The sequence below is a fragment of the Acomys russatus genome, chromosome 23 (genome assembly GCF_903995435.1).
Source record: "Acomys russatus chromosome 23, mAcoRus1.1, whole genome shotgun sequence".
Taxonomy (NCBI): Eukaryota; Metazoa; Chordata; class Mammalia; order Rodentia; family Muridae; genus Acomys; species Acomys russatus.
Genome location: NC_067159.1, coordinates 11,580,202 through 11,607,999, shown reverse-complemented (window position 1 = coordinate 11,607,999; position 27,798 = coordinate 11,580,202). Strand labels below are relative to the sequence as shown.

The 27,798-nt window shown below is 46.4% G+C and overlaps 1 protein-coding gene across 1 annotated transcript in view; it reads right to left on the bottom strand.

Moving 5' to 3' along the window:
- The window catches only part of Aknad1 (AKNA domain containing 1), a 36,830-nt gene extending 9,413 nt beyond the window's left edge, over positions 1-27,417 (bottom strand). The window contains exons 1-6 of the mRNA XM_051165662.1: positions 26,422-27,417; positions 21,903-21,945; positions 21,600-21,742; positions 21,063-21,125; positions 9,830-9,960; positions 745-842 (exon numbers count right to left, since the gene is read on the bottom strand). Coding sequence (XP_051021619.1) covers positions 745-842; positions 9,830-9,960; positions 21,063-21,125; positions 21,600-21,742; positions 21,903-21,945; positions 26,422-27,417 — 1,474 coding nt within the window. The remainder of the gene's footprint in view (positions 1-744; positions 843-9,829; positions 9,961-21,062; positions 21,126-21,599; positions 21,743-21,902; positions 21,946-26,421) is intronic.
- Positions 27,418-27,798: the final 381 nt, after the last annotated feature.

The following is a 27,798-nucleotide window of genomic DNA, read 5'->3' as shown; positions in this document are numbered from 1 at the left end:
CGCTATTATTTGAAAACATAACCATCCTCAGAAAGGTCAATTTAGAACCAAGTGGGCCCTAACAGAATGCTGAGTGGCCCGCAAAGCTCTAGGCACAGGGAGCATGCTCATAAGCATGCTGTGTCAGCTCTCTGGGCCAGCACTTCCAGCTCGGCTGTGGGGATGGTTGGTTCCACTGATGCTGGCAAGCTCAGGAGCTGCCTGAGCAGGCAAGCCTCTGGCTCACCTCTCTATCATCCTCAGCAGTTTACTTTGCCCCTGAACAATGCATGTGGATGAGTCAGCGGCACCTGCCACAGGGCTGGTAACCTTACCAGGGGCAGTTATGGGTCTAGCTCGGAGCATGATGACAGGCACAGTGACCGTCTGGAAGCATGCATTAGCACTTCACGCTGCTTAACCACTCCAAGGTTAAATAGCCCATTACTGGTTCTTTGACTTTTGAAACAGGAAAACAAAACAAACACTGCCCTAAGGCCTGGAATTTGATCCCAGCACTTGGGAGGCAGGCAGAGGCAGGCAGATCTTTGTGAGTTCAAGGCCAGCCTGGTCTACAAAGAGTTCCAAGGATATCCAGGGCTACACAGAAAAACCCTGTCTTGAAAAACCAAAACCAACCAACCAAACACCTTCCTAGTCAAATGAAATGCTATCACAATGGCAGACGGCAAGCTGGTACTCACTGTGAGTGGTTGGCACAGAGAGGATCATTAACAGTTATGTACACCAACCCGTCCAGCTTACCAAGAGGTGAATCTTGGCACAGTGTTTTCTCATGGATGGTACCGGAAAACCTCCTACAGTTGGTCCTTCTGTGGTCCCTTTTCTCTATTTTCTGTTTCCTTCAAAAAAGGGGAAAAAAAAGATGTCTCAAAATTTTAGTACTAGTATGGGTAAACTTGAAGTGTTAAATTTCTCTGATATTCTCCAGGCTGGTGAGATAGTTCAGTGGGTAGGGTTATTTGCCACCAAGCCTGATGGCTTAAATTTGATCCTTAGAGCCTACATCATGAAGGTACTGATGCCTACAAGTTGACCTCTGACCTCCATGTATATGCCACGGCACATGCCAACACACACACACACACACACACACACAAACAAACACACCCACACTACTTTAAAATATAAAAAGAATACATATTTTTTAAAAAGGAATTTGCAATATAGAATTATAAGAATTGGTATTTTCTTCAGAATGTTATATCAAAATCATTTGGAGGGGTTGGGGATTTTTGGTTGTTTTGTTTTTAGGGTTTTTTGTTTGTTTGGTTTGTTTTTGCTTTTTTGAGACAGTTTCTTTGTGTAGCTGCATTGGCTGTTCTGGACTTACTTTGTAAACCAGGCTGCCTCGAACTCACAGAGATCCACCTGCCTCTGCCTCCCAAGTGCTGGGATTAAAGGTGTGCTCCACCATGCTTGAGTTGGGTTTTTTTGGGCGGGGGGGGGGTTCTTTTGTTTTGTTGTTTTTGGTTGGTTGGTTGGTTGGTTGGTTGTATTTTTCAGGCAAGATCTCATTGGTCCAGGCTGGCCTGAAACAGCTAGTCTCCTGCCTCCACCTCCAGCGAACTGGGTCTCAGGCCAAGCCACCACACTTGTCACATACATTCGGAGTGGGTCACATCCCTCTAAGCGCAAGCTAAAAGGAATCCAGCAAAGTGTAAGTCCAAGGGGCTAACATAGCTGGGAGCCTGGTGTTCACTTAATAGCACACGGCCACCAGGGGGCATCAGAAAGACGCAACTGTTGTCAGGAAACTTCTCTGGCCTGTGTAGTTTCAACCTCCCTCCACACAGATTCTAACTCCTCCAAAAGAACTGTAATTAATAACAGCTGTGAACAATGCTCTTGCTCAGCTCCAAACACAGTAACAGCCCCTGGAGCAAAGTGTGCGTTCCAGTGCACAGGCACGACATCCTGGCACAGATTGGACAGGTTCGCCCAGGGCTGGGCAAAGAACTTGCGGCATTGCTGAGCAAACACATGTCTGTCCAGCTGTGCCAAAGCCTGGTGGTAGTGCAGAGAGGACCCCATTTGGGGTTTCTGGGGTTGGGACTGGAAAGCCAGGCCCTTTCCAGCCCTTTTCTCCTCTTGGAAAAAACATGCTCGCCTCCTGAGTCATGTATTTTCTCACACCTCATTTTCTGTCTCCACCCTCTGCCTCTGGGGCCTGTGAACATCTGCTCTCGGCAAAGCTTGGAAGCCATTCAAGTGAGTCCAGTGCAACGCAGTGATTCCATCCCCCTGCTGCAGTTAGACTCCTTTCTGCACCAAGATCTGGCCAAACAGAGCAGCCAAGAGCCATTCTCCCCCAGAAGGCTGTTTGGGGGACTTTTTTTGGTTTTTGTTTTCAGCAGGACAAAGCAGCTGACATTCACTCTCCAATCCCAAGTCTGCATCAGAAATCGCACCCAGGGTGGTTATTAATACATCACACAGTATATTCATTCAGCCAATTTACAATTTGTGTATCCTCAAACTTCATAAAGAAAACAACCTACCAACCACAGTAACTCTGGGTCTTTTTTGTTGATGTTGTTTTGTTGTTTTTGTGTTTTGTTTTGTTTTGTTTTTTTCAAGACAGGGTTTCTCTGTGCAACCTTAGCTGTCCTGGACTCACTTTGTAGACCAGGCTGGCCTCGAACTCATAGCGATCTGCCTGCCTCTGCCTCTGCTTCTTCAGTGCTGGGATTAAAAGTGTGTGCCACCACGCCTGGCTACTCTGGGTCTTAATGAAGATGTCATTTGGCTTCACTTAACTCCTCAGGACCACCATGTAGGTTAGAAAGATTTCAATTCCTAAGTCATGTATACCATGGCTTCCCACAGTGGAGGCACTTGTGTGATTTTAAATATTTTTTATTTAATTTTAATTTATGTGCGTTGGTGTGAGGGTGTCAGATCTTTGAGTTACAGACAGTTGTGAGCTGCCATGTGGGTGCTGGGAATTGAACCAGGGTCCTTTGGAAGAGCAGGCAGTGCTCTTAACTGCTGAGCCATCTCTCCAGCCCACTTGTGTGATTTTAAATGTCACTCTGAAGCACTGGTCCCAGCCAGGGCAGATACGGTTTTGTTGTTGGTGGTGGTGGTGGATTTTTGTTGTTGTTTTGTTTTGTTTACTTAGACTAGGAATTTGGAAAAGACACAACTGGTACTTTCATGATTTATTTATTTATTTATTTATTTATTTATTTATTTATTTATTTTTGCCTCAGTGTGTCATTACGGAACTATGTAGACCAGGTTGGCCTCTAACTCACAGAGGTCTCCCTGCCTCTCCTAGGATTAAAGGTGTGTCACCACGCCCAGCAATCAAAATCTTTTATAAATGTCAAAATATTACATTAGGCCTAATAAAAACCTTTTTTTTTTTTTTTTAAAGGACTCCAACTCTGGATGGCTAATTAATTCAGTAAGCCAAGACTCACAAGCCTGGGCTGCGTGGGTGAGTGAGTGGCACCCTGTGCTTAAGGGAGAGCTCAGCTGCAGTCTGATGCACCGGGTTGAAGCATTCACTAGTCTGCACCAGGCAACACATGGGCCTCTGTAGCCCAGCCCCACGTTGTGTTGTTCCTTTTTCTAGGGGCGGGCACCTTAATTAAGCACTCGGGACAGGTGGCTCCCATGGAGGAGCGCTTTCTAACAGGAAGCAGGGTCCCCCAGCCCTTGTCAGCCACTTTTTTTTTTTTTTTAATATGGGCACACTGTCTTCATGCACACCAGAAGAGGGCACCAGATCTCATTATAGATGGTTGTGAGTCACCATGTGGTTTCTGGGAATTGAACTCAGGACCTTTGGAAGAACAGTCAGTGATCTTAACCACTTTATTGGAGCTCATTATGTATGTACTTAAACAGTGGTTGTAAAAACAGCTCCTCCCTCCTTGACTCTTGACCTTTCCGGGTTAATCAGCTGGTGCCTCTCCACATTAGCCAACTGTTATTCCAGTGGGTGTTTCAAAGCCGTTCTGACTTCTCTTTAGGGTTTTATGGCTTACGGCTTGTAGATGCTGCAGGGTTTCTTCCTTAAGAGTTCAAAGGTCTTCCCTGAGAAGAGGAATAAGGCTTGTTTCCGGTGAAGTTGAGGAGCGTGTGTGTGTGTGTGTGTGTGTGTGTGTGTGTGTGTGTGTGTGTGTGTGTGTGTTGGAGTCACATGAAGGATCATGTCAATGCACGCACATGCAAAGGCCACTGCTGGCCACCTTATTGCCTTGAGGGTCTCCCGCTGAGCCAGAAGGCTGGCTGACCTCCTCCTCCTCCCGGGTTAGGGCTATAGATCAGTGGCAGAACACTTTCATGGCATGGATTAATCATCCTTGCAATAAAAAACAATCCCGACAAAGTCCCAAATATTCTCTCTTAGCTGTACTCCAGATTTCAAAATAGTTTTGGAGGAAGAAAGAAGCGCAACTATCACTGAGGCTTCCCTTCTGTGGACCAGGCTGTAAGAGGCTCTGTCCGCAGCAAGAGACTCCTGAGCTAGGTGTCGACTCTTCTGGTCCCTCTGGAAGGGTTGCCAGGCAATTGTCTCTGGTCCTGATATGATGAGGTCATCAAGGTCTGAGCTTCATGCTGGGCTGTGCTTTGTGGCTCAAGAGATGCCTCCAGCATCTGAACAGTGCCGGAGGAAGGGAGGCAGGCATGTGCAGAGATGGTGGCCTGCCATCCACATTGTGCTTTCTTGGTGGGTGAGGGCTTCTTGTGGATGAGTGAGATGCACCGATGAGTCCATAACTCCGGTGAGAGTGGACAATAGGTAACCTAAGCTGCCAGCTAGCTATGGAAGCCTGGATCTCAGGGCTGGGCCGAGAACTTCAACTTGAAAATCTGCCACCATCGCTGATTCTTTCCTAAAGAGAGCATCAAAATCCTTGCAGAAGTTTTTAAAATAATGAACACACCTCACCCCGCCTACTGGGCCAGTATTCCTGGGAGGGCGTGATCTGGCCATGCATTAAAGTCTCCCAGGTGATTCTGATGAGCATCCTTAGGGAAGAAAGAACTAGCCGTGTGCAGCATGGTCTGCAGCTGAACACTGCCCAGTTTGGGTATCTATGGCCGCACTGAAGACTAGCTCTCACTTGTACTGCCATCCGTGGTAAACAAAAGCCTTGCTTGGAGGCTGGAGAGATGGCTCAGAGGTTAAGGGCACTGACTTCTCATCCAGACGTCCTGAGATCAATTCCCAGCAACCACATGGTGGCTCACAGCCATCTATAATGTGATGTGTTTCTGAGACAGGGTCCCTTTGTATAGCCTTGGCTGTCCTGGCCTCGCTTTGTAGACCAGGCTGGCTTCGAACTCACAGCGATCTGCCTGCCTCTGCCTCCCAAGTGCTAGGATTAAAGGTGTATGCCACCATGCCTAGCTCTGATGCCTTCTTCTGACCTACAGGTATGTATGCAGGCAAAGTACTGTATACATAATAATAAATACATCTTTTTTTTTAAAGCCTTGCCTGGGGCTCCATGGGTAAGAATACTTAACTGAACAAGCATGGAGATCCGAGTTTGAGCCCCCAACCCCCTACCAAATGCATGGCATGGCTGCGGGTGTCTGTATCGCTGGCATTTGCAGGTGTGTGTGCATGTGTATGACACGTGCGTGCATGTCACATGCCACAGTGCATGTGTGGAGGTCAGAAGACAAGTTTCAAGAGTCACTTCCCACCTTCCACTGCGCTGAGACAGGTCTCCCTCATTTCTGTGGATGCCCTGTGTGGTCCAGACTAGACAACCAGCCCAGGTGACTTCTCCTGTCTCTACCTCCCATCTCTGTCGGAAAGCCACTACATCTGTTTGTCTGTCTGAGCTCCAGGGATCAAATCTGAGTCACCAGGCTTCCACAGCTAGCACTTTTACACACTGAGCTCTCTCTCACCAAGCTTCTAGAAGATAAATTTTAAACCAGTCTGACCACTGGGTACTCAAAGTTGATTTTTTTTTTTTTTTTTTGGTTTGTTTTCCAAAGAAATGTATTCACACATGAATTAACACAAGATCCAGGGACTACTGATAACCTTAATGACAGAAGCATATGTAAACACCTTAAGCACACACATACGCACAACTGAATTGAAAGGGCTGACAGCAACTGCCATGCGGCCTCCCCCTCTGAGTAAACAGACCGTAACTGTCCCTTTTCCACCATTATACACAATGCTAGCACAAAGCATTACTGAACATGTAGGCTTCCCCACGTTTGGAATGACTTCCTGAGGAAACATCTGGGCCAAAGGTTTTGAGTGTGTTTGTGTGATGACACATTTTGCCAGATTGCTTTCTGCAAGTTTCTCGATCGGGGTTACGCAGCCGCCAACAATGTGGGTGGCTCAGCTGGGACCACACCTTTCTCAGTACCAAGAATTATCACTTGAAAATGTTTTCAGTAACTCTAAGTCATGGAGGGGGATGTGGGGGGTGGAGGGAGCAAGTCATGTTGTTAATTGGCATCTCTTCCAGTATCGAAGGAAGTGAGTGTTTCCCTATGGTTAATTTTTGGTTTTCTTTCCTACATACAACTTTCTAGTGCACGTCCTATTTGCTCATTAATTTTTTTTGAAAGGCTTCAGTATTATTTATTTTTTCTTTGTGGAAAACAACTACCATGTTTAGTTTCCCACTGTGTCCCAGATATTTCTCACACAGCCTTCTCCTGAGACTTTCTGCCATCAGCTCTGCCACCTCCACTTTAATGATGAATACAATTATACCAGGTCACAGAAGGGCAAGTTTCTGAGCTGCGATTGACCCTTTCAGTACACGTAGTCTTAGCCCATTTGTGCTTCTTCCTCAGAGCACTGAACAGAATAAAGACCTCCACACCAACGTTATGCACCCTTCCTATTTTCCCTGCCTTTAAAAAAAAAAAGCAAAAAAAAAACCAAAAAAAACAGATTTCGGCATTACACCGGTAGGTGCTGGGTTTGTGTCCAAGAGAAAGTGCACCTAGCCAATAAACAAACGAACTCCAGTGAATTTCATAAACAGTCAAACAGATGAACAGGGAGATGGCAGGTTTTACTTGCCAGCCTAGCAAACGTTGGGAAGAAAGGACTGTCGGGGGCTGGGCTGGAGTAGAAGAGCCTGGCATTGCCGTGCAGGCGAGGGTCCTGCACACTGGTATCTACCTGCTCACGAGAAGGTTCTGGGTACGCCATATGACCCATTCCCTGCAATGCTAAGATGTGATTCTAAGACACTTGTCAACTATGGACAACAGCTTATAAGCGAGACGATGCTGCCTAACAGACACATGGGACGTGCACATGCAGAGGCCAAAGACTGGGAGGCTATCCACTACAGACGAGCTTTCTCAGGGAACTTTCTTTTGAGAAAGGTCCTTTCTATGTATTCCTAGCTAGCCCAGAACTCAGGTAGACCAGACTGGCCTCAAACGTACAGCAATCCTCCTGCCTCTGCTTTCCAAGTACTAGGATTACAGGAATGTGTTTATCCTTCCTGGCTGGGAATTTTTCTTTATACTTTTCTTATTTTCTGATTATTTTTGTAATAAGTACATCATTCATTTGTTTGTTGCTTTTTGAGACAGGGTTTCATGTAGCCCAAGGCTAGCATTGATCTCCTGATCCTCCTGCCTCTACCTCTCAAATGTTGGGCTTGCATGTATGCACTGCCAAGCCTGGCTCTCATATTTATAATTTCAAAAATAAAATGTTTTCCCCTACCATATTCCCTATTTTTTTTTTAATTACCACTAAACCCACAGAGTCACAGCTGCATTTCTCATTTAAACTATACTCACAGCGGCAGATTGGAGATGTCTTCCAGCGATTTGGGAGACCTGGGTTTTATTTTCCTTCTTGTTGCCTGTCCCTTGTATGTCTCACTTTTCTAAAGTATTCCTCCCCAGAAGAAAGTCTTTATAAACCCAAGTTCCCAACCAATGGAATTATTCTATTACTGTTATTATTTTCTGCCTATTACAATTAAAACTGGTTGGTTTTTGTCAACTTGCCACAAGCTCCAGTCATATGGAAAGAAGGAATCTAAATTGAGAAAATTCCTCCATCCCACTGGCCTGTAGGAATGCTGGTGGGGCATTTTCTTGGTTAGGGCCCAGCCTGCTTGGGATGGTGCAGTCCCTGGGAAGGTGGTTATATAAAAAAAAAGGCTGGATAGGCCAGTAAGCGGCGTTCCTCCATAGTCTCTGCATCTGCTCCTGCCCTGACTTCCTTCAGTGATGGATTGTAACCTGTGAGGTAAAATGTGCCCTCTCCTCACCCAGTTGCTTTTGGTCATGGTATTTATGACGGCAATAGAAACCCAACCATGGTACAGACCCAGGCTATTTAATCCCAGGATTTCTAATTCATTCATAGTAAAATAACTTCTAGGTCCTTGACCCCCAAATGGGCATCTCCAGGTGCGCCAGCACTGTTGGTGCCACCTGGGAGCTTGCTCTAATTGCAGAAGCATGGGCTCAGACAAGACCTACAGAACCAACGCCCACATTTCAGGAAGATGAGGGGTGACTCCTAGGTACAGAGAACTTGAGAAGCTCTGGTGTAGGTCCAAGTGCCCCAAGTCTCTCCAGAACTGAAAGAGTAAGAAACATTAGCTACAGCAGCGTCACTAGCTCTAACACCAGGCTGCCCACAAGAGTCTGGGGCAAAGGCACAGCTCAGTGGTAAACAGGGTTTAGGACACAGAGGCCCTGGGGCCAATCCCTAGCAAAAAAAGAAAAATATTGGGGAGGGGGCAGGATGGGGAGGGAGACAGAAGAGTGTGAAGGAAAAAAAGATGGAAAGGAAAAAAGGGAAAGCAAGTGAGCCGGGAGAGCTTGACAATCCCAGTGTCCGTCACATTCAACAACCTGGTTTGGGGATTTTGAGGACTGGGCCACTAGGGTCGGAACTTGGGGCTCCTTGCCTGCTAACTAACCCTGCGCTCTACTCCTGAACCACATCCCGAGTCTTTTCCAATGGTTTAACATTTTGGGACAGGTGCTCATGAAGTTGCCCTGGCTGGCCCCGAACTCACTCTGCAGACTGGGCAGGCCTTGGATTCGGGACCCATCAGCTTCAGTTAGACTTGTAGGTAGGCACCACAGGCCCGGCAACAGGAGCCAAGAGAGGCAGGGTCACAGGATCACAGCAGCCTGGCTTAATCCTGGGTGGCTCTATCCGTACTTGGCCTATTTACGTAAATAGCTGGTTTTGTTTGTTTGTTTTTAAATAAAAAGGAAGAAAAGGCAGTGTGCATTTCTGAACTTCCTTCTCCAGCTGGTGTGGGGGGGGGATTTAATTCAGTGCTGGGGGGGAGGGGTTGTGGAAGGAGCCACCTGTGGGACAGTGTTGTGTGAATGTCCCGCAGCTACTCTACCTTTGTCATTCTTTGCTGTGGGACACTTCCCTCTACCTTCGGGCTGTGTGGCCAGATGCAGGCAGACACCACCACATCCACCAACCCCCTAGCCCACCCACCCCCCACCACCCCTACCACCCCCTCTACCCCCCATGCTCATCCCCTCCCCACCCCCACCATCACCTCCACCACTCACATCACCATCCCCACCACCACCACCTCTACCACCACCACCACCACCATCACCTCCATTCCCCCACCAGCCCCCCCACCACCACCAACACCTCCACCACTACCTCTACCACCAGCACCATTACCATCCCCTCTACCTCCACCACCACCACCTCCTCCACCTCCACCACCACCTCCTCCACCATCTCCACCATCACCTCCACCATCACCTCCACCATCACCTCCACCATCACCTCCACCTCCACCACCCCTCCCCATCCCATTTCAGCCTTGATACCAAGTGGTGGGAAGCACCCAGGGAGAGGACTCACATCTTCGGAACCAGCTCCATGAGCTCCTTGAAGGTGGCCTCCTGTGACCCTGCCCTTGGCAGCCCTGTCACCTCAGTTCCTCTTGAGCCCCTGGGCCCTAGAAGACAGCAGCCAGTGTGCTCCTTGGTCATCTGCAGAAACACACAGAAGGATCCATTAGAACTGCAGGCCATCAGAAATGACTCATTCAGGTGCAAACCCAAACACCCCAAGGTATGTTTACCTCCTGTCCCTTGTCCCAGACACTTAATGTAGCTGGGGTCTTACCTCAGGACTTAGTGTAAGGGCCTTGGTCACTATCTGTCCCTTAGGATGCTGGTCTCCCATGCTTAGCTTTTGTCATATCCCATTACTTAACAGGCATGACCAGCTAACACCCAGGTGGATAGGCTTACCCTGATCCCTGCCCTGTTTTAAGTACCTTTCATCTATTAACTCTTTTAAATATGCTAACAACCCTGCCAGGCAGGTGTTATTATCCCCATTTTCCAGATGAGGAAACTGAGGTACAGAGAGGGTGTATAACTGTCCTCAGATCACAAAGCTGATAAACAACAGATCAGTATTTGAACTTAGGTGGTCTGGCTTTAGAGACACAAAGAATGTGTCTTTATTTATTATTTACCCCCTTGGAGTACGTTCTGCAGTCATTCTGATCCGGTTTGCTAGATATGACCGTTCCTTGCAGAGGCACACGCATCTCCAAGGCAGGTGATTCCTGCCCTGTCCTTCGTTCCCAAGAAAGCGCCTAGCATTTACCAATAATTGCTATGAGAATGGATCAATTACTGAATGAACAGTATTCTCAGGAAACTCCTCCTTAGGGCTACGCGTTGGACTTATAGACGTCATCCCTTCCTAACAGTTGCTGTGGACTTAGGACCAAAGTAGCAAGAGCAAATCCAGGCTTGTCGGGCCATGGCTGGGCTTTGCTCACACTCCCTCCCACTGCCCTAGAGCTTACTCAGGTTCAGGCCAAGCGCGGTACCATGCCACTAGTGTTGGCATCTCGGGCAGCACTGAGACTGCCGTGAAATCCAGGGGGCTTCTGATATGGAGCCCTCAACTCCATGTCAGGTATTTAGGATGTGAGGACACAAAACGAGCCAGACCCAGGTACAGAAGATGGAGCAAGAAATCCTACTTGGTATCAGGGGCACAGAATGGCACCCGGCTCAAGCCCGCTTTGAGGAAGTGAGGCTTTGCCAGGAAGCAGGTTCCCGGAGGAAAGTAGATGTTCTTCTTTGGAAGAGTTTGCATTTGTATAATATCTTGGCTCTGCCTGACGAAAGCCTCTTTCAGATTTTGACTCTCCACTTCAGGCTGGGTCCTTCAGTACTCTACGAAACTAAAGAGTCAACTGAAGGCAATTATTTAGATGACTCAGTTTCTCAGAATTTTAATGTAGTCCGAATTGTGCTGATAATTGAGGCTACAAGAACAAAGAGATGAGTCGGGTGTGGTGGGGCATGTCTGTAATCCCTGTACTGTGGGAGGCAGAGGCAGGAGGAGGACCACTGTGAGTTGGAGGAGAGCCTGGTCTTTGTGGCAAGTTCCAGGACAGTCTGGACTACATAGTAAGACTCTGTCATTAAAAAAAAAAAAAAAAATTAAATACAAGGGCTGGAAAGATGGTCAACTGATAAAGTGCCTGTGGTGCAAAAACTAAAAAAAAAAACCAAAAAGCATAGAAATCTACTGATCCTCAAGCTTGCATGTGTAGGTAACCCAAAAGAACTGTGAGACAGAATTCAGAAGTGGATTCAAGGAACCATTAGTTTACTGACCTTGATGTTTTTTTTTTAACTTAAAAAGATGGAGTATAGGGACCTGGAGAGACAGTTCAGCACTTAAGAACACTAGCTGCTCTTCCAAAGGACCTGAGTTTGAGTCCCAGCACTGACTTCAGGCGGCTTATCTTAACTCTAGCCCCAAGGGGGTCCTACACCTCTGGCCTCCCAGGGTACCTGCACCCAGGTACACACCCACCCACAGAGACATGTACACATAATTAAAAATACTTTTTTAAAGAAGGAGTATAAAATTATGAAGAGGAAGATCTAGGCATGATCCGCGGAAGTTTTGCTCTTCAGTGGCTTGCCATTTTGAACTGTGGTGCTGGATGCTAAACTAATACAGCATTTTGAAAATTAACACTTGAAATCGCTTCTAATCATGAAGAGCTGGCTCCATTTTAAACAATATGACTCATGAGGCTTTGGCAAGTCAAGGAGGATTAAAACAGAACCCAGCAAGTCCAGAGTTGGGAGTCAGAGTGTGAGCAAACAGCATTTCTCCTGATACCGTGTAAGCCTGTCAGCTGCTGTGTTCCCTCAGCTGAGGTTGAAGAGACTGCAGATGCCACCACTTCCAGGATGACTGGAGAGCTCCAGAAAGGGGTGGAGGGGGAGGGGCCAAGTACACAGGTATGTATCAGCTTTCCCTTTAATGTCTCAAGCAGCATCTCCAACTTGAAATTTTCACCTTCCACTTCTCTGAGTAGACAAAAGCAAACAGGCACCTTCTGGGCCAAATAGTCAGCCTTCTCAAAAATAGGACCCGGGGCCATGTTTCCCATGTCATCTGTCTTCAGGCAGGAAGGAAAAGGCCCATCTGCCCTGAGTAGCATCCTGTTTAGAGTTTCATTCCAACACTCCAGGCTGTAATCCTCATTCCCTGCTTCCCACATCTCTACTCTACCCACCATGATAAACTTCTCGGAACTGATGATGTCAAGGTCCTTCTTGTTTTGATGATGATGATGATGATGTGTGTGTGTGTGTGTAGGTCAAAAGACAACTTGTGGGAGCTGGTTTCTTCTATCTGTGGGTTCTAGGGTATATACTTAGGTCAGCAGGCTTGACAACATCTGAGGCATCTAGCCAGCTGCTAAGGAAGATACTCATTTCTGATGAGTTGGACCCTAAGTCCCTCTGCTGAGCTGTTGAAAGGGAACCCGGTTTTGCATTGAAGACCAAACCCATGTGAGCATGAGAGGCAGATACTTTCTCAGTGAGCGCCAGCCCCCACTCTCACAGTGCTGACTACTGTGATTCTGAGGAAATAATTGTTATGTAAATTTATAGGAGGGCAAATAAAAATCTATAAATAATACAATTAACTCTACTATTATTAATATCTGTATATATTTGTACCAGATTATATTTTATCCAACACTCACCTAAATAACTCTGGATTAAATAGGAAATAGAAAATGGGAGTCAGGGATGGCAAGATGGCTCAACAGGTAAAAGCACCTGCAGTGCAAGTCTGACGACCTGAGTCATTACATGAAAAACTGGACACTCTTCTTGTAGGTTTCTAGGACCCTCTGGATCCTTCTATTTTCCCATTCACGGGTACTTCTCTCACCTAGAGTCCCATTAGATGGGCGGATCTGGACCCAGGGGGGTCTGCTCAACTACTGCACCAACCAAGGTCAACACATGCAGTAAATATTGAACCCCTACCTAGATCTAGCCAATGGACAAGACATTATCCACAGTTGTGTGGAGAGCAGGGACGGACTCTGCCATGAACTCTGGTGCCCCATATTTGACCACTTCTCCTTGGTGGGGAGACCTAGTGACACTGAGAGAAAGAATAGGCAGGCTACAAAGATGAGACTTGATAGGCTGTGACCTAGGGGAGGGGAATAGGGTGAAAGAGGGAGGGAGGAATGGGAAGAGACAAGCAAGGGGATAACAATTGATATGTTATCTGAATAAATTAATAAAAAAAATGCAAAGGAAAGAAAAAAAAGAAAGAAAAGCTGGATACATGTCACGTGATGGCACACAGCTGTAATCCCAGAACACATGTGGTGAGGTGGCACCTCTGTAAAAGTAATTTTATTCTCCTGGCTCAGTTGTTGTCTGGGAGGCTTATAGCCTCCTTCTGCTAACCTAAGCCAATCCTGGAAGCTTCTAGCCTTCCGTGTAATCTAACCTAGGCCTAGAATGTTTTCAGCCCCTGAGACTTGCAGCTTAATAAACTCACCTGAGCCGGGCGTGGTGCCACACCCCTTTAATCCCAGCACTTGGGAGGCAGAGGTGGGTGGATCTCTGTGAGTTCCAGGCCAGCCTGGTCTACAAAGTGAGTCCAGCACAACCCTGAGAAACCCTGCCTTGAAAAACAGAACAAACAAACAAAAATAAATAAATAAGCTCACCCTTACTTGTTCTTTCTGAGCTCTGGGCTGGCTGGTTCAACTCAGCTGTTCTGGCTCAAACTCCTCCCCCAGCTGACTTATTTAATCTGGCTTCTCTCTTGGGCTGGGATTGCTTTGCACAGCCTCAGACTAACTCAGCAATCTGCTCTAATCTTCTGACTTCTTCTCATTTCCTGGCTCGTTCCATCTTCACCTGAGTCCTCTCTCTGCAACTCATCTATTACAGTGCTAGTAAAACTGCTTCCTTTCTCTGTAGCCTGCCTCTTAAGTAGCTTCCCTTTCCTCTCTCTTCTCATGAGAGTTCGGCGTATCCTAGTCTGTCAAATCCTCTCTGATTCATCACTTTTTCTGCCACTCAATTAGACATCACTTTCAAACATGGGTGCTTCCTTCTACAAACTAACTTTACCTTTGTTTGGTATGAAAGGCATGTACCACCATCCCTGGACCTAAGCTTTTCTTTACCTGATACTTGCTCTATACCAGGCTGGCCTTGACCTCAGATCTGCTTGCCTCTGTCTCCTGGATTAAAGGTGTGTTGTTATTCCAGCTGGACCACACAGACCTAGATCATCTTTGGATGTGACCTCTTGCCAGAACAGCCATATTCTGAATTAGCATTCCTCTACAGGATTCATTCAGAACCTTCAGAAGCAGACCCTGCTTCAACCAAGAGGATGGAGAAAACCAGCACCCAAAAGTTGTCCTCTGACCTCCACGTTCGTGCCATGACACTCATGTACACACATTCATACACAAGCACATGCACACATGTAGGCACACATAAATAATTTTTAAGAAGTGGAAATCGGGGGGGGGGGCTGGAGAGATGGCTCAGTGGTTAAGAGCACTGCCTGCTCTTCCAAAGGACCCAGTTCAATTCCCAGCACCCACATGGCAGCTCACAACTGTCTGTAACTCTGAGATCTGACACTCTCACACCAATGCACATAAATTAAAAATTAAATAAAATATTAAAAAAGAAAATAGAAGTAGAAATCGGAGACAAGGAGAGACCATGAAAGAAGTGAAGGCTGGAGACAGTTCAGTGGTAGAGAGCTTGCCCAGGGCGTTAGTTACGTTCTGTGATAAGGCACTATGACCAAGATAACTTACAGAAGAAAGGGTTGATTTGGGCTGACAGCTCAGAGGGGTCGAGTCCATCAGGGCATCAAGCAGTAAGCACAGCAGCCAGAGCATGAACCATGCACGTCTTTAAACTCTCAGAGCTTACCTTCAGTGACACACTTCCTCCAACAAGGCCACACCTCCTAAATCTCCCCAACAGGGCCCCCATCTGGGGACCAAGTGTTCAGACACATGAGTCTATGGAAGACCACTCTCAGTCCAGCACACGCAAGACCCTGGATTCAACTCCAGTGGGAATAAAAATTGAGATGACAGAGAGCAAGATCCGCGGGTAGTATAAAGCAGGGGGCTCTAGGACATGCCTAGAGACGATACATGGTGACACAAGGGGGAAAGGACGTGGAGATAAAGGAAGTGGGGGAAGTTATGACTTCTCTGTAAAATAAAGGGCAAGTTTGTATTCTGGAGCTATCAGGGGAGGAATGGAGGTAGATGCGTGTCTTGACTCCAGATTCTTCTGTAAATGTGAAAAAAACAAAAACAACCAAAAAAACAAATGCTTATTGGATTTGTCCTAATGAGCAAGACACACCAGATCCAATATTTAATTTTGCATATTAATTTGTGTGTATGTGTGTTGCTAGGGCTGTGTGAATGCTATCATTGTCACTAAGATACATTGTTTTAAAAGTGTATGCTTTGACTGTTCTGGACTCACTTTATAGACCAGGCTAGCCCAGAACCCACAGAGATCCTCCTGTCTCTGCTTCCCAAATGCTGGGAATAAAGGTGTGTGCCACTATGCCTTGTTATTTATTTATGCGTTTCTTTACTTGAGATGGAGCCTCATGTAGCCCAGGCTGACCTGTAATTCACAGAATAGCTGAGGATGACCTTGAGCTGCCTTTTTTTTTTTTTTTTTTCCTTTTTTGTCTCCATCTCCCAAATGCAGGGTGATAGGTGTGTGAGACTATACCTGCTTTATTTTGGTTTTGAGATAGGATCTTATGTAGCCCAACTGGCCTTGACCTCACTATGTAGCCATGGCTGGCTTTGATCTCCTGATCCTCTGTCTCCACCTCCTGAGTGTGGAGATTATAGTTTCAAGAAAGGCTCAGTTCCTAAAGGAACTCAACAAATTTGCCAATTCCTTGCCCCCGCAGAGACATCATCTACACTAGCCTTTGAGTGGAACCCTGCGAAGGTTCTGCACGTTGCAAGCCCCAGATATTGCCCAGGATGCTGCTCCTCGCCATGTCAGCCCACACGAGACCGCAAGCTCATCCCGAGCTATTGGCCCTTCCTTGCTTGTCCAGCCGTGACTTTAAATAAATGTGGGGAAAGACTGGGTCCCTCCCTCATCCCAGAGAGAGAGAGCTTCTCCCGTATATGGGATATAATTGCAGTTCAAACCCTTTTGATTTATATTCATACCAGACACAGTGTGGTTGTAGCTAGGATATAAATAAACACTGTATAACTTTGGTCTCAATGTGGACAGAGGGCTGTCCAAGACGAGAGAGTCCCTGGAAGACAAATATACTCACTCTATTAATTCCCCCCCTTAAAAAAGCAGAACCTCGAGGTGATCTTTTCCCACAGGGGGTTAAAAAACAAAAAGACCTCAAGCCTCCAGAGGTGGGGGTGGGGGAAGACTATTGAGCCAATTGCTGCTAGCTAATTATACAGTATTGATAATATGGTAGACAGCTTTCATTTATTTTTCTGAAAAGCAAAATGGTGCCTCAGGGGAAACACCTCAAGATGCTGTTTCCAAACATGAATCATTAACACATTTTGGCATCAGGATTTCCTGCTAAATGCCCTGAGTGGGAAGCGCTGGGCTTGATACAGATTAAGTCCACTCAATGGGTTCGTTTAACTCATACCAGGAAATTAATGACAATACTCTTAGCCTGGAGTTCTGGAATGAATTTCAAAACTATTTGGAGTGGAAAGAGAAGAGAATGTCCCCATAAAAATGGAAAGCTCAATATGAGGGTGAGTCCAAGTGTCTAATGTGACAACAAAGGCCATTGTTTAACTTCTAACCGTTTCCCTTTGTCAGGATCTGTGGGTCCCTCATCCGTAACCTTAGGCAACTGCTGATTAGGTATCAAGTTTGCATCAAGTAAAGCTGAAAACTTGAAATCTTTAAGTCAAACTATCAGGACCATGTGTGCACACTCACTAGATTGTAGCTGCTGTTACTACAAATTCCTATTCATATAGCAATGGCTGGGCATGGTGACAGACACCTTTAATCCCAGAACTTTGCAAGCAGAGGCAAATGGGGCTCTGTGAGTTTAAAGCCAGCCTGCTGTATGTGTGTGTGTGTGTGTGTGTGTGTGTGTGTGTGTGTGTGAGAGAGAGAGAGAGAGAGAGAGAGAGAGAGAGAGAGAGAGAGAGAGAGAGAGACAGCAAGTTTCAAGCCAGCCCAAGCTACATAGTGAGACCCACCTAAAAAGAAAAGATACTAAAAATGAATTAACTTGATTTGGGAAACCTGGTGACTATTGGGTATAATAAACATAGCTGGCCCAGTGGATGTCTTCCATTTTCTCCCTATAGCCACCTTCTGTCTGTCTCTGTGAGAGGCTGGCCCTGGTTCCATTGCATTGTAGCCAAAGTAGAGCTACAATATAGTGGCAGGAGAAAGGAGTTGGCTAAAGATGAGGTGAGAGCCCTCATTTCTTTGCTTCTGCCATTCTTGCACCATCGAAGATGGGCTGCATCCTCCTACCAAAAGCCACAGGCCTTCTCAGCTACTCCTGCAACTGCAGCTGCTCCCTTAAGGCCCCAGGGGGATGCATTTCCTCTGCTCCTTCAGGCCTGGGGGGTAAAGTAGCTCCCCACATCCTTCATGGGTTTCCCTTGGCCTTTCCCAGGCTGTTGTAGAGCGATGCTTTTTATTAAGCTCTCCTCAGTTACCACATTCGAGTCAACCATCTGGTCCCAGGCAGGGTGCTGACTGACACTGTGACTCTCACAGACATCTTTGGGGAGGTTTTAGTGTGTGTGTGTGTGTGTGGGAGGGGGGGATGGGGAAGGTGGGGAATGAAAGGGATGCAACAGGTCTGGCCAGAAGGAGGAATTAGGGAAGACTAGCAAGTTTGAGTGGGAGTGTCAGTGTGGAGCAAGGCAGAGTTCACAGTGAGAACACAAAAAGAAGATGAACGCAGACACTGAGAGCCGTAGGCAAAAAGTAAGGGCTGGCCATTAGGAACTGCAAACAGGAAACACAGCTATAAAAGCTTGGTGTGGTCAAAACAAAGAGCGTGAGAAGGAAGGAGAAAGCATGGTGGTGCTTACCCCTGACGCCCCCTCCAGACCTGGGAGGCAGAGATAGGAGGATCATCTCAAGGTCAGTGACAACCTGGTCAATACAGTGAGTTCTAGGCTAACCAGGCCTATATAAGACTCAGTCTGAAAGATCAAAAAATAGTCTTGGCATTTAAGTCATATTTCGGAAGACATGACATGATTTATCATTTAGTTTTCTAACCGCATTGAGATGAAGGACATGCCACGGTATGTCTAAGATTATATAAAGTCCAAACGTCTTCCACTATGTTGTACTAGGAAGGCTGCTTTTAGCTGCCTCTAGCCCTTCTTCCAACCCCAAATGCTGTGGGCCTGCAACTCTCAGACCACAAACTGCTCCCCCCTCCCAAGGAGCCACTTTACAGTCCTAAATATCCGTTTAGCCCTGTACAACCAGAAAGAAACTTCTTGAACCTGCAGCCTCTGAAGGCCAGAGACTCAAACCAGTCCTGCTTTGCTGGGCCCTTTAAAAGTCTGCGCTTGTCTGTTTGACCACCTTTCCTTGTCAATCACTTGCTCCTCGGCTCCCACACCCTGCCGTCTGGATCTAGCTTTCGTGAATTGCCAAGACCCCTTATGCTATCTCGCTGCTAAATCCACCCCTATCTTACTCTCCTTCCTTGAGCACGTGACGCCCACTTCCAGCTTCTAGGAACCTCCTTTTCCACTGCTTGACCCTTGGAGGTTTTTTTGTTTTGTTTTGTTTTTTTGTTTTTTTGAGACAGGATTTCTCTGCTTAGCCTTGGCTGTCCTGAACTCACTTTGTACTCCAGGCTGGCCTCGAACTCACAGAGATCCGCCTGCCCCTGCCTCCAGAGTGCTGGGATTCAAGGCTTGCGCCACCACGCCTGGCGGAGTCCTCCCTCTTTAGTCCCCTTTGTGAGTCTCTGTTTTCCCTGTTTCCCTATTGCTTGGAACTCTGCCCTGGACCCTTTCCACTTGCTGCTCCGAGGCTGTTGGTTTGCTGGGAGCATCTCACCCACGCCATCACCTCAAACCACAGCTCTGCCAAAGCATCGGTTCTGACCCAAATACCGCCGAAGGTCAGATCGTTGCTCTCACTTCCTACAGATGGGCCTCCGCACTCAAGGTTCTCAAGGGGTCCTCACACTCAAGGTCCTAAGCAACACTCAACTCCTGGCCCTTCCCTGCTTCCCACACCCTCTCTGAACTGGATCCTCCACTTCGATCCTCCAAGCCAGGACTCTGTAACTATCCACACCTCCTCTTTTTCTTGATTGGGTTTTTTTTCCCCCCTTTAACCCCATCACCTCCTCTCCATCCTTCAGAACCTTATAACTTGGCCAGTGTTGGCTTCCTAGCCAAGTCCCTGCCTACAGTCTCAGCCCCACGGTCCTTGCTATATTTTAGCTTCAATGTCTTCCCCGTTGCTGCCCTATCGACTCAGGATGAAATGCAAGCTCGTTCCATGACATGGTTGCCTGTCTGCTCCCTAGTCTCCGTGTGCACGCTTGAGCTCTGATAGGCCACACAAGTCCTCACGCGAGTTGCATGTGCCTTGTGCTATTGCACGTGCTGTTTGTTTCTTTTTGGCCTGGAAGATTCTTGTTACGATAGCCAAGCCAGCGGTCATGTTCAGCATCATCCAAAGTCTCCCCTCAGTGGCCAAGGAGGAACTTCCGCTGGGCTCTGCATCAGCTTTCGCACCTCACCAGCTGCTTTTTAATGAGCTGGTCACCAGCCTGTTCCTAGTGGAGTAAAAGACACTTGCAAAAGGTGTGTTTTTCTAAATCTCTGGTGCCTGGGACAGACACTTAAAAGAAAATTCTTGATAAGTGTTTTCGGAATGAACAGAGCAGTTAATTAATGTGATGGGTAAATGAATGAATGGATCAGTTAATTAATATGATGAGTAAACAAATAATCAGTGGCTTCTTTTCTGGGTTCAGCCCATGCTGTGGGGCTTCTGCAGCATAGTTTGCTCTGAATCTTGCTCAAGCCTTCCTTAGGTCTTCTGACTGTGTCCGGTGCTGACCCTGAGGCCAAAACGCCATCTTCCACATCTTCATCTTATTCATTTCCCGGCCACCCCACCCCCACCGCCCAGTTTCAACCTTTGCCCCCTAGCCCCAAAAAGTTGTCATGACAACAATGACTTAGTTATTTGATAACTGTGATAACAAGCGAGGGTGTGAAAGCATGTTAGGGGGCATGACCTGAAAGCTCTTCTTCGAGTTCTACTTTTGTTGTTGTTGTTGTTGTTGTTGTTTCCCCCCACCCCAGACAAGGTTGCTTGAGTTCCATTTTTAAGCATCTTCAGAGTCTTACATATCAAGGTGCCAGATACTGTCTACTTTCACAATTGAAATCCACCAAGGCCCATCCACTGTGGATAGGGCTCACCCTTCACAGCGGCTTTGATCTTGTTTTCTGGAACATTCCATGGCCTGGGTTTTATTATGGGGTGACCGTGAGCTAAGCAATAGCTTCCTTGAGGAGAAAAGAAGGATAAATACATGTGGAATCAGAGTTCTAAACCATGCAGCTCCAGAAACTAAGATGATTCAATAGTCCTCCTCCTTTTCCACTCCCACCACTGTGCAGACTATTTGCTGTCATGGAAAAGCCTCTGCAGTTACCCACTGGAATTTCCAAATAAAGCTTTAAAAACTGGATCAACTTCATTACCAGTCTTATGTCTTGCAAACGACAGAGGGAGTCCTGCTTTATTCTTTTGGAAAATTCTTGTACCTGCAGTTTAAAAAAAAAAAAAGAGCAACATTTCATTCACAGCATGGTCTCACTCACAGTTTGACATTGGTTGTTTCTAATGCTGTTGACAAACTTGGCAAGTGTTTGGGGCTGGTGAGATGGTGCAGTTAGCAAAGGAACTTTCAGCTAAGTTTGATGACCTGGGTTTGATCCCCAGAATCCAGAGTAGAAAGAGAGAACCAATTCCTGCAAGTTGTCCTCTGAACGAACACACACACACACATACACACACACACACACACACACACACACACACACACACACACACACTTGTATTCTTTGGGGTTTTTTGTTTGTTTTTTTTTTTTGAGACAAGGTTTCTCTGTGTAGCCCTGGCTGTCCTGGAAGTCGCTTTGTAGACCAGGCTGGCCTAGAACTCACAGAGATCTGCCTGCCTCTGCCTCCTGAGTGCTGGGACTAAAGGTGTGCACTCACATTCTTAATGAGTATTACCTTAGCCTTCAGTTGGTCAGTCTGTTCTTTCAGTTTCTGGCACATCTGTTTCCCTTGGGAGAGCTTTTGAAAGATGTAAGAATTTGAGGAAGGATCTTTCTGAGGTGTTGGTGTCAATTTCAGGTGACATTTCTCAGATTCAACTCCTATGCAAAAAAAAAAAAAAAAGGCTAAGTTTGGCTACTATTCATTTCTACTTACCACAGTTTTAGTAAATATTACAAATATGAGTCTGGGACAAGAACCATTTGCTCTTTTTTTTTTTTCCAAAATGTTTTTCTAAATAAAAATAATTTAAGATACTACCTGTGAGAGGTTCTTGGCGGGTGTGTGTAGCAGGTTCCACCTACAAGATTAAAGAGTAAGGACCCATTGGTTGTGGATCTAGTCAATGACACTGTTGCTCAGAATGCCCTGTGTGCTGGCTGCCAAGGAGGCAGCACGGTGCTATGACCCTAGCTGTGGTTGCCATGTTGAGGTTCAACGTCACTATGACTGGGTGACACAGGAAATTGCTGCTCATTACTATAAGCCTCAAATTTCTTGGTGGTAAAGTGGGGGGCAATCGAGAATGTACCTTATAGGACCGCTCTCGGGGCTACATTCAGCTGACACTATGATCGTGTTTGACACTAGCATGTAGACAACTCCAAAATGTCTCCGGGACATAAGTTCCATGAGGGCAGGGACCATTGTCAGACTTGTCATATCTCTGTTGCTAGTGCTCTCGTTAACGCCAGACACGACAGCCAGACACTAGGAGGAATACAATACACTAACGCTGAATGTGCTGAGATGGTGGTGGTGCCTTCTGCTGCAGGCTGACTGGACAGGGTTAAACTCCAAAGCGATTCCTTTTTAGGGTCTTTCTGCTCCCAATACATGGAACTGAGAAACATAGACATGCCAGAGAGGTGATTGACTGTGCTCAAAATTGACTCTGACCAAGATGAATATCCCTAGTATAGGATAATAGGAAACCTGTTGGGTCCAGTTCTCCAATTTAAGCTGGTAGGACTGGGAGAGAGGGGGGAAGGGGGAGAGAGAGAGAGAGAGAGGAGAGAGAGAGAGAGAGAGAGAGAGAGAGAGAGAGAGAGAGAGAGAGAGAGAGAGAGAGAGAGAGAGAGAGAAGCCTGACCTCAAGCTCATTGACAAATTCAAGCATTGCTGGGGAGAGATGAGTGGAGATCTATCTGCTCCCATGAACTGTAGGCCACTAAGAACTGATCATGCATGAATGCTCTCTTATAGGAAGAAAGAGGAAGCTAGGCAGTGGTGGCACACTCCTTTAATCCATCAGAGGCAGGCGGATCTCTTTGAGTTGAGGCCAGCCTGGTCTACAGAGTTAGTCCAGGACAGCCAAGGCTACACAAAGAGACCTTGTCTCGAAAAACCAAGAAGAAAAGGAGGAGGAGGAGGAAGAGGGGGAGGAGGAAGAAGAAGAGGAAGAGGAAGAAGAAAGCTGGACATGGTTGGCATATGCCTTTAATTTAATCCCAGCACTCGGGAGGCAGAGGCAGGTGGATTGCGGTGAGTTCGAGGCCAGCCTGGTCTACAAAAGTGAGTCCAGGACAGCCAGCCAGGACTATAAGAGAAACCCTGTCTCAAAAACCAAAAAAAAAAAAAAGAAAGAAAAGAAAAGAAAGGCCATTCAGTAACAAAGATTTAAATTTTTTCTTGTGATTTTTTTTTTCTTTCTTTTTTTGGTTTTTAGAGACAGAGTTTTTCTGTGTAACAGCCCTGGCTGTCCAGGACTCCCTTTGTAGAGCAGGCTAGCCTTGAACACACAGAGATTCACCTGCCTCTGGAGTGCTGGGATTAGAGGTGTGCACCACCATGCGTGGCTCCCTGTGATTTTTATCAAAGGTAAATTTAGCTAACAATTGCACCTTAAATAATCAATGAGATCCTGAACCTCAACAGGAAGGGACCTTAGGTAGAAATGAGAAGACAGGATAAAAAAAAGGGGGGGGGGGAGCATAGATTAGGCATGAGCAAAGTTTTATACTAAATGGGTACTAATAGAATGTTTGAATTGTGGCATTAAAGAGCATAGTAGCCTTATTTCATTTGGCACCAATAACCGAGGGACTGATGCATGTAGAACACAAGGCTCTGGGAGGCAGCAATGGAAACAGTGGATATAAGGCGCTTCAGAATTTGCAGATCAGGCTCTTATGACTCAAAAAGCTAAGATGAATCAAAACTACAACTCCTATACAACTTTGAATATTCACTCCCAGAACTCCATGTCAGTGTCTCATAGAGACGCCTACACATCAATGTTTACTGCAACGCTGTGCACAATAGCTAAGCTATGAAACTGCCTAGGTGTGTTTATGGTGGTTTGAATAAAAATGGCCCCTCCCCTAGGCTCATAGGGAGTGGCCATTAGGAGGTGTGGCATTCTCTTCCCGTTGCATGTGAATTGAGAGTTAGAACTCTTCAGCACCATATACCTCTCCAGTGCCATGTCTGCCTGCACGCCACCGTGCTGCCCACCATGACGATAACGGACTACACCTCTGAACTGTAAGCCAGCCCCAGTGAAATGCTTTCCTTTGTAAGAGTTTCCTTGGTCATGGTGTGTCTTCACAGCAATAGAAACCCTAACTAACACAATGTCCAACAACAGAAATGAGTAAAGAAAGCGTGCCTTACATATATGATGGACTTGGCAACCATGAAGAAGGATTACTTTCTGTCACTTACAGGAAGATGGGTGCAACCAAGAGACAGTCATAGTAAGCCAACCTGGTCAGTCTCAGAAAGACAAATAGCATGTTTTCTCTCACCTGTGGGTTCTAGATTTCACACACATATGTAAGATCTCATGAGTACAGATGACATAAAGAAATGAAGTGATCTAAGGGGAAAGGGGACTGATAGGAAGGAAAAGTGGGGAGAAAGGGATGTGAGTGGGGCATGTGTGGAGGCGGAGATGCTCAAAATCATATGCACAACTGTGGCCTTAGTTAACCCAGCTTATTAGTTACTTCTATCAACAGTAATGCTGCCGCTGCTGCTGCCACCGCTGCTGCTGCCGCTGCTGCTATCGCTGCTGCTGCTGCTGTTGCTGAAGCGAGTGAAAGCTGTGTGTTGGTAGGTTTGAGAGGTTGCTTGGTCTTAGGGAAGCTGTGTGAATGAATATTCTTTGGCCCATCAGGTTAGGATGTTCTAAGACACATGTGGCAGTGCACTCCTGTAATCCCAATATTGGGAGGTTGAGGCAGGAAGATCAAAGGATCAAGGCCAGCCCGGGCTACACGAGACACTGTTTTTTAAAAAAAAAAAAAAAAAGGAAAGAAAACAAAGGCTTCCAGGGATGTCCCCTGTAAAGGAGGAATTTGTTAAAATTGGGCCTGAGAAAAGCCAGGCACTTGAAGAAGAACCTCAGAGAAGGACTGAGTTTAGAAGCCTGGATGGGGGCTGGAGAGGGGGCTCAATGGTTACAAGCACTGGCTGTGAGTGGGGCTGTGGTGGCGCACGCCTTTAATCCCAGCACTCGGGAGGCAGAGGCAGGTGGATTGCTGTGAGTTCGAGGCCAGCCTGGTCTACAAAGCGAGTCCAGGACAGCCAAGGCTACACAGAGAAACCCTGTCTCGGAAAAATCTAAAAAAAAAAGAGCACTGGCTGCTCTTCCAGAGAATCTGGGTTCGGTTCCCAGCACCCACATCATGGCTCACAACCATCTCTAACTCTAGTTCCAGAGGATCCAGTGCACTTTGCGGGCACTAGACAACCCATGTGGTGCCCATACATGCATGCAGCAAATACCCATATATATATATAAAAAAAAAACATAAAAAGAGTAGATGATGCTGGGCAGTGGTGGCACACGCCTTTAATCCCAGCACTTGAGAGGAAGAGGCAGTTGGATCTCTGTGAGTTCAAGGCCAGGCTAGTCTACAGAGTCAGTTCCAGGAAAGCCAGAGCTGTTATACAGAGAAAACCTGTCTTAAAAAAAAAAAAAAAAGCCGGGCGTGGTGGCACACGCCTTTAATCCCAGCACTCGGGAGGCAGAGGCAGGCGGATCGCTGTGAGTTTGAGGCCAACCTGGCCTACAAAGTGAGTCCAGGATGACCAAGGCTACACAGAGAAACCCTGTCTCGAAAAACAAAAACAAACAAACAAAAAAAAAAAAAAAAAAAAAAGTAGATGGAGTTGGTAGGAAAATTAGGGGAGAAAATAGGGAAGGAACAAAAAAGGGGAAATTGGGATTTTATATGTATGTATGCAACTCTTAAACAACAAAACATAAATAAAATTTTAAACAATTCTAGACGAAGTTTAAGAGCTATATCAGAGGCCAGGCATGGTGGTACATACCTTTAATCCCAGCACTTGAGAGGCAGAAGCTGGAGGATCTCTGTGAGTTCAAGGCTAGCCGGGTCTACAGAGTGAGTTCCAGGTCAGCCAGGACTACATAGAGGGACTCTGTCACAAAAAAAACAAAACAAAACAAAACAAAAATTAAAGCCCACCACCACCACCACCAACTGATGATGATGATGATGAAAGAAATATATTGGGAGAGTTTTGGGGACTTTGGGTTCTATCTGCCTCTATATTTTTCTGAATCCAGCTTCTGATTCTTTTCATGAGGTCAATTCACTTGCCCAGAATGACCCAGAGTGACAGCCAGAATAACAAAACCTCAGAATGACAGCCAAGCTCTATGGACAAGCCCATCCTGGGATGCCCACCTGGGATGCCCACCTGGGATGCCCACCCTGTGATGCCCACCTGGGATGCCCACCCTGGGATACCCACCTGGGATGCCCACCCTGGGTCAGTACTGACAGTAATCATTCTCACTTACCTGTGTTTGTTGCGAAGGTTCGGTAAATTTCCATTTTTGATCTGGTTGTTTTTCAACACAATTTGACCCAGACATGGTTCCTAAATTATCTTGCACAACTGTTGATTTATTTCTCAACCTAGGAGAAAAGCTGGCTTGGTTAGCTATTGTAAATGGTTTATTAGTTACAGTATTTCTGGGGATTTTCACTTTGGGAGCAACCCTAGGAAAATCAGGGAGCTGGCAGTGCACTTGACTTTGGCCATGTTTGAACGGGTTGCCTGAACTTGCTTTGTCAGTCAGCTGTCTCTGGGGCGTCTGCCCTAGGCTGTTGTTATGTTTATCACCTAGACCTCCAAGTCTACTTAGAAGGCTTGCATCTTCTTGATGGCCACTCTGCCCAGCAATCACTGGCTTTTCTAAGGGAGAGGTGTTCTCTCCTATTGTGCCTGGAGAGCAACTGGGCTTATTGCTATTTTTTGCTCCGCTCTGGGAACTAGGCTGGTCAGTGAATTCTGGGGTTTGCTTTTGGGGGCAATACTTCCTTGCATAATGTGAAACAATATTTGTAAAAATAGCTATGTCATCAAGACTGTCAATATTTGAGGTTTCTGGAGCAGTTTTGTGGCCAACGCCTTCATCCTTTAAGAATGGCTCCCTGGAGAGATGATGGAGGAAAATATCCGAAATGTGTGACTTTGCAGTATCTCCTTTATTAGCTGGAGCGGGAGAAGCCCAGGTGCATTGTTTATCTTTATAGCATCCGCTGTTGACAGAGCTTTCATTCATCTTATCCCAAGGAGCGACCAGAGCCATGTTCTGGCACATCTCGTGGAGAGCAGCCGTCTCCTGAGGGTCTCCTCCTGCCAGAACAGCTTCCACTGAGACAAGAAAAGTGTCATTTGTTGAGACAGAGTTGTAAGAAGTACACATCTTCGTCTGGGAGAGGTCTCCATCATAAGGCAAGTCTTCCTGTTGTTCAAACGTTGTATCTTCTGAAAAGTCAGCGTCATCCATGATGGTGTGGTCTGATGTCTGCGGCCCTCCGCTGCCTGGTCTTGGCATTCTTAATGGTCACAGTATGTTGTCTGGTTTTCATTGAAAGTCTGCACTGTGTGTTCTATGCTGTAAGAAGAGAAAACAGCTTCATTAGTAAATATATCAGAGTTATGTATGAAGCTATTATTATTCTGGTTTCTTTGGAGGAACAGAAACAGATGTTTTTCATTTAGAGAAATTCGATTGCAAACTTGAAAGCAGAAACCCCAGCCCAAAGGCTTACTCATCCTAAATACAATTGAGACAAAGAATGATGGAAGAGTTATCATTTTTTATCCATTAAATTTCGAGGAGGCATGGTCTGTACTTAATGACCACGTCTTTATCACTTGGGAGAGA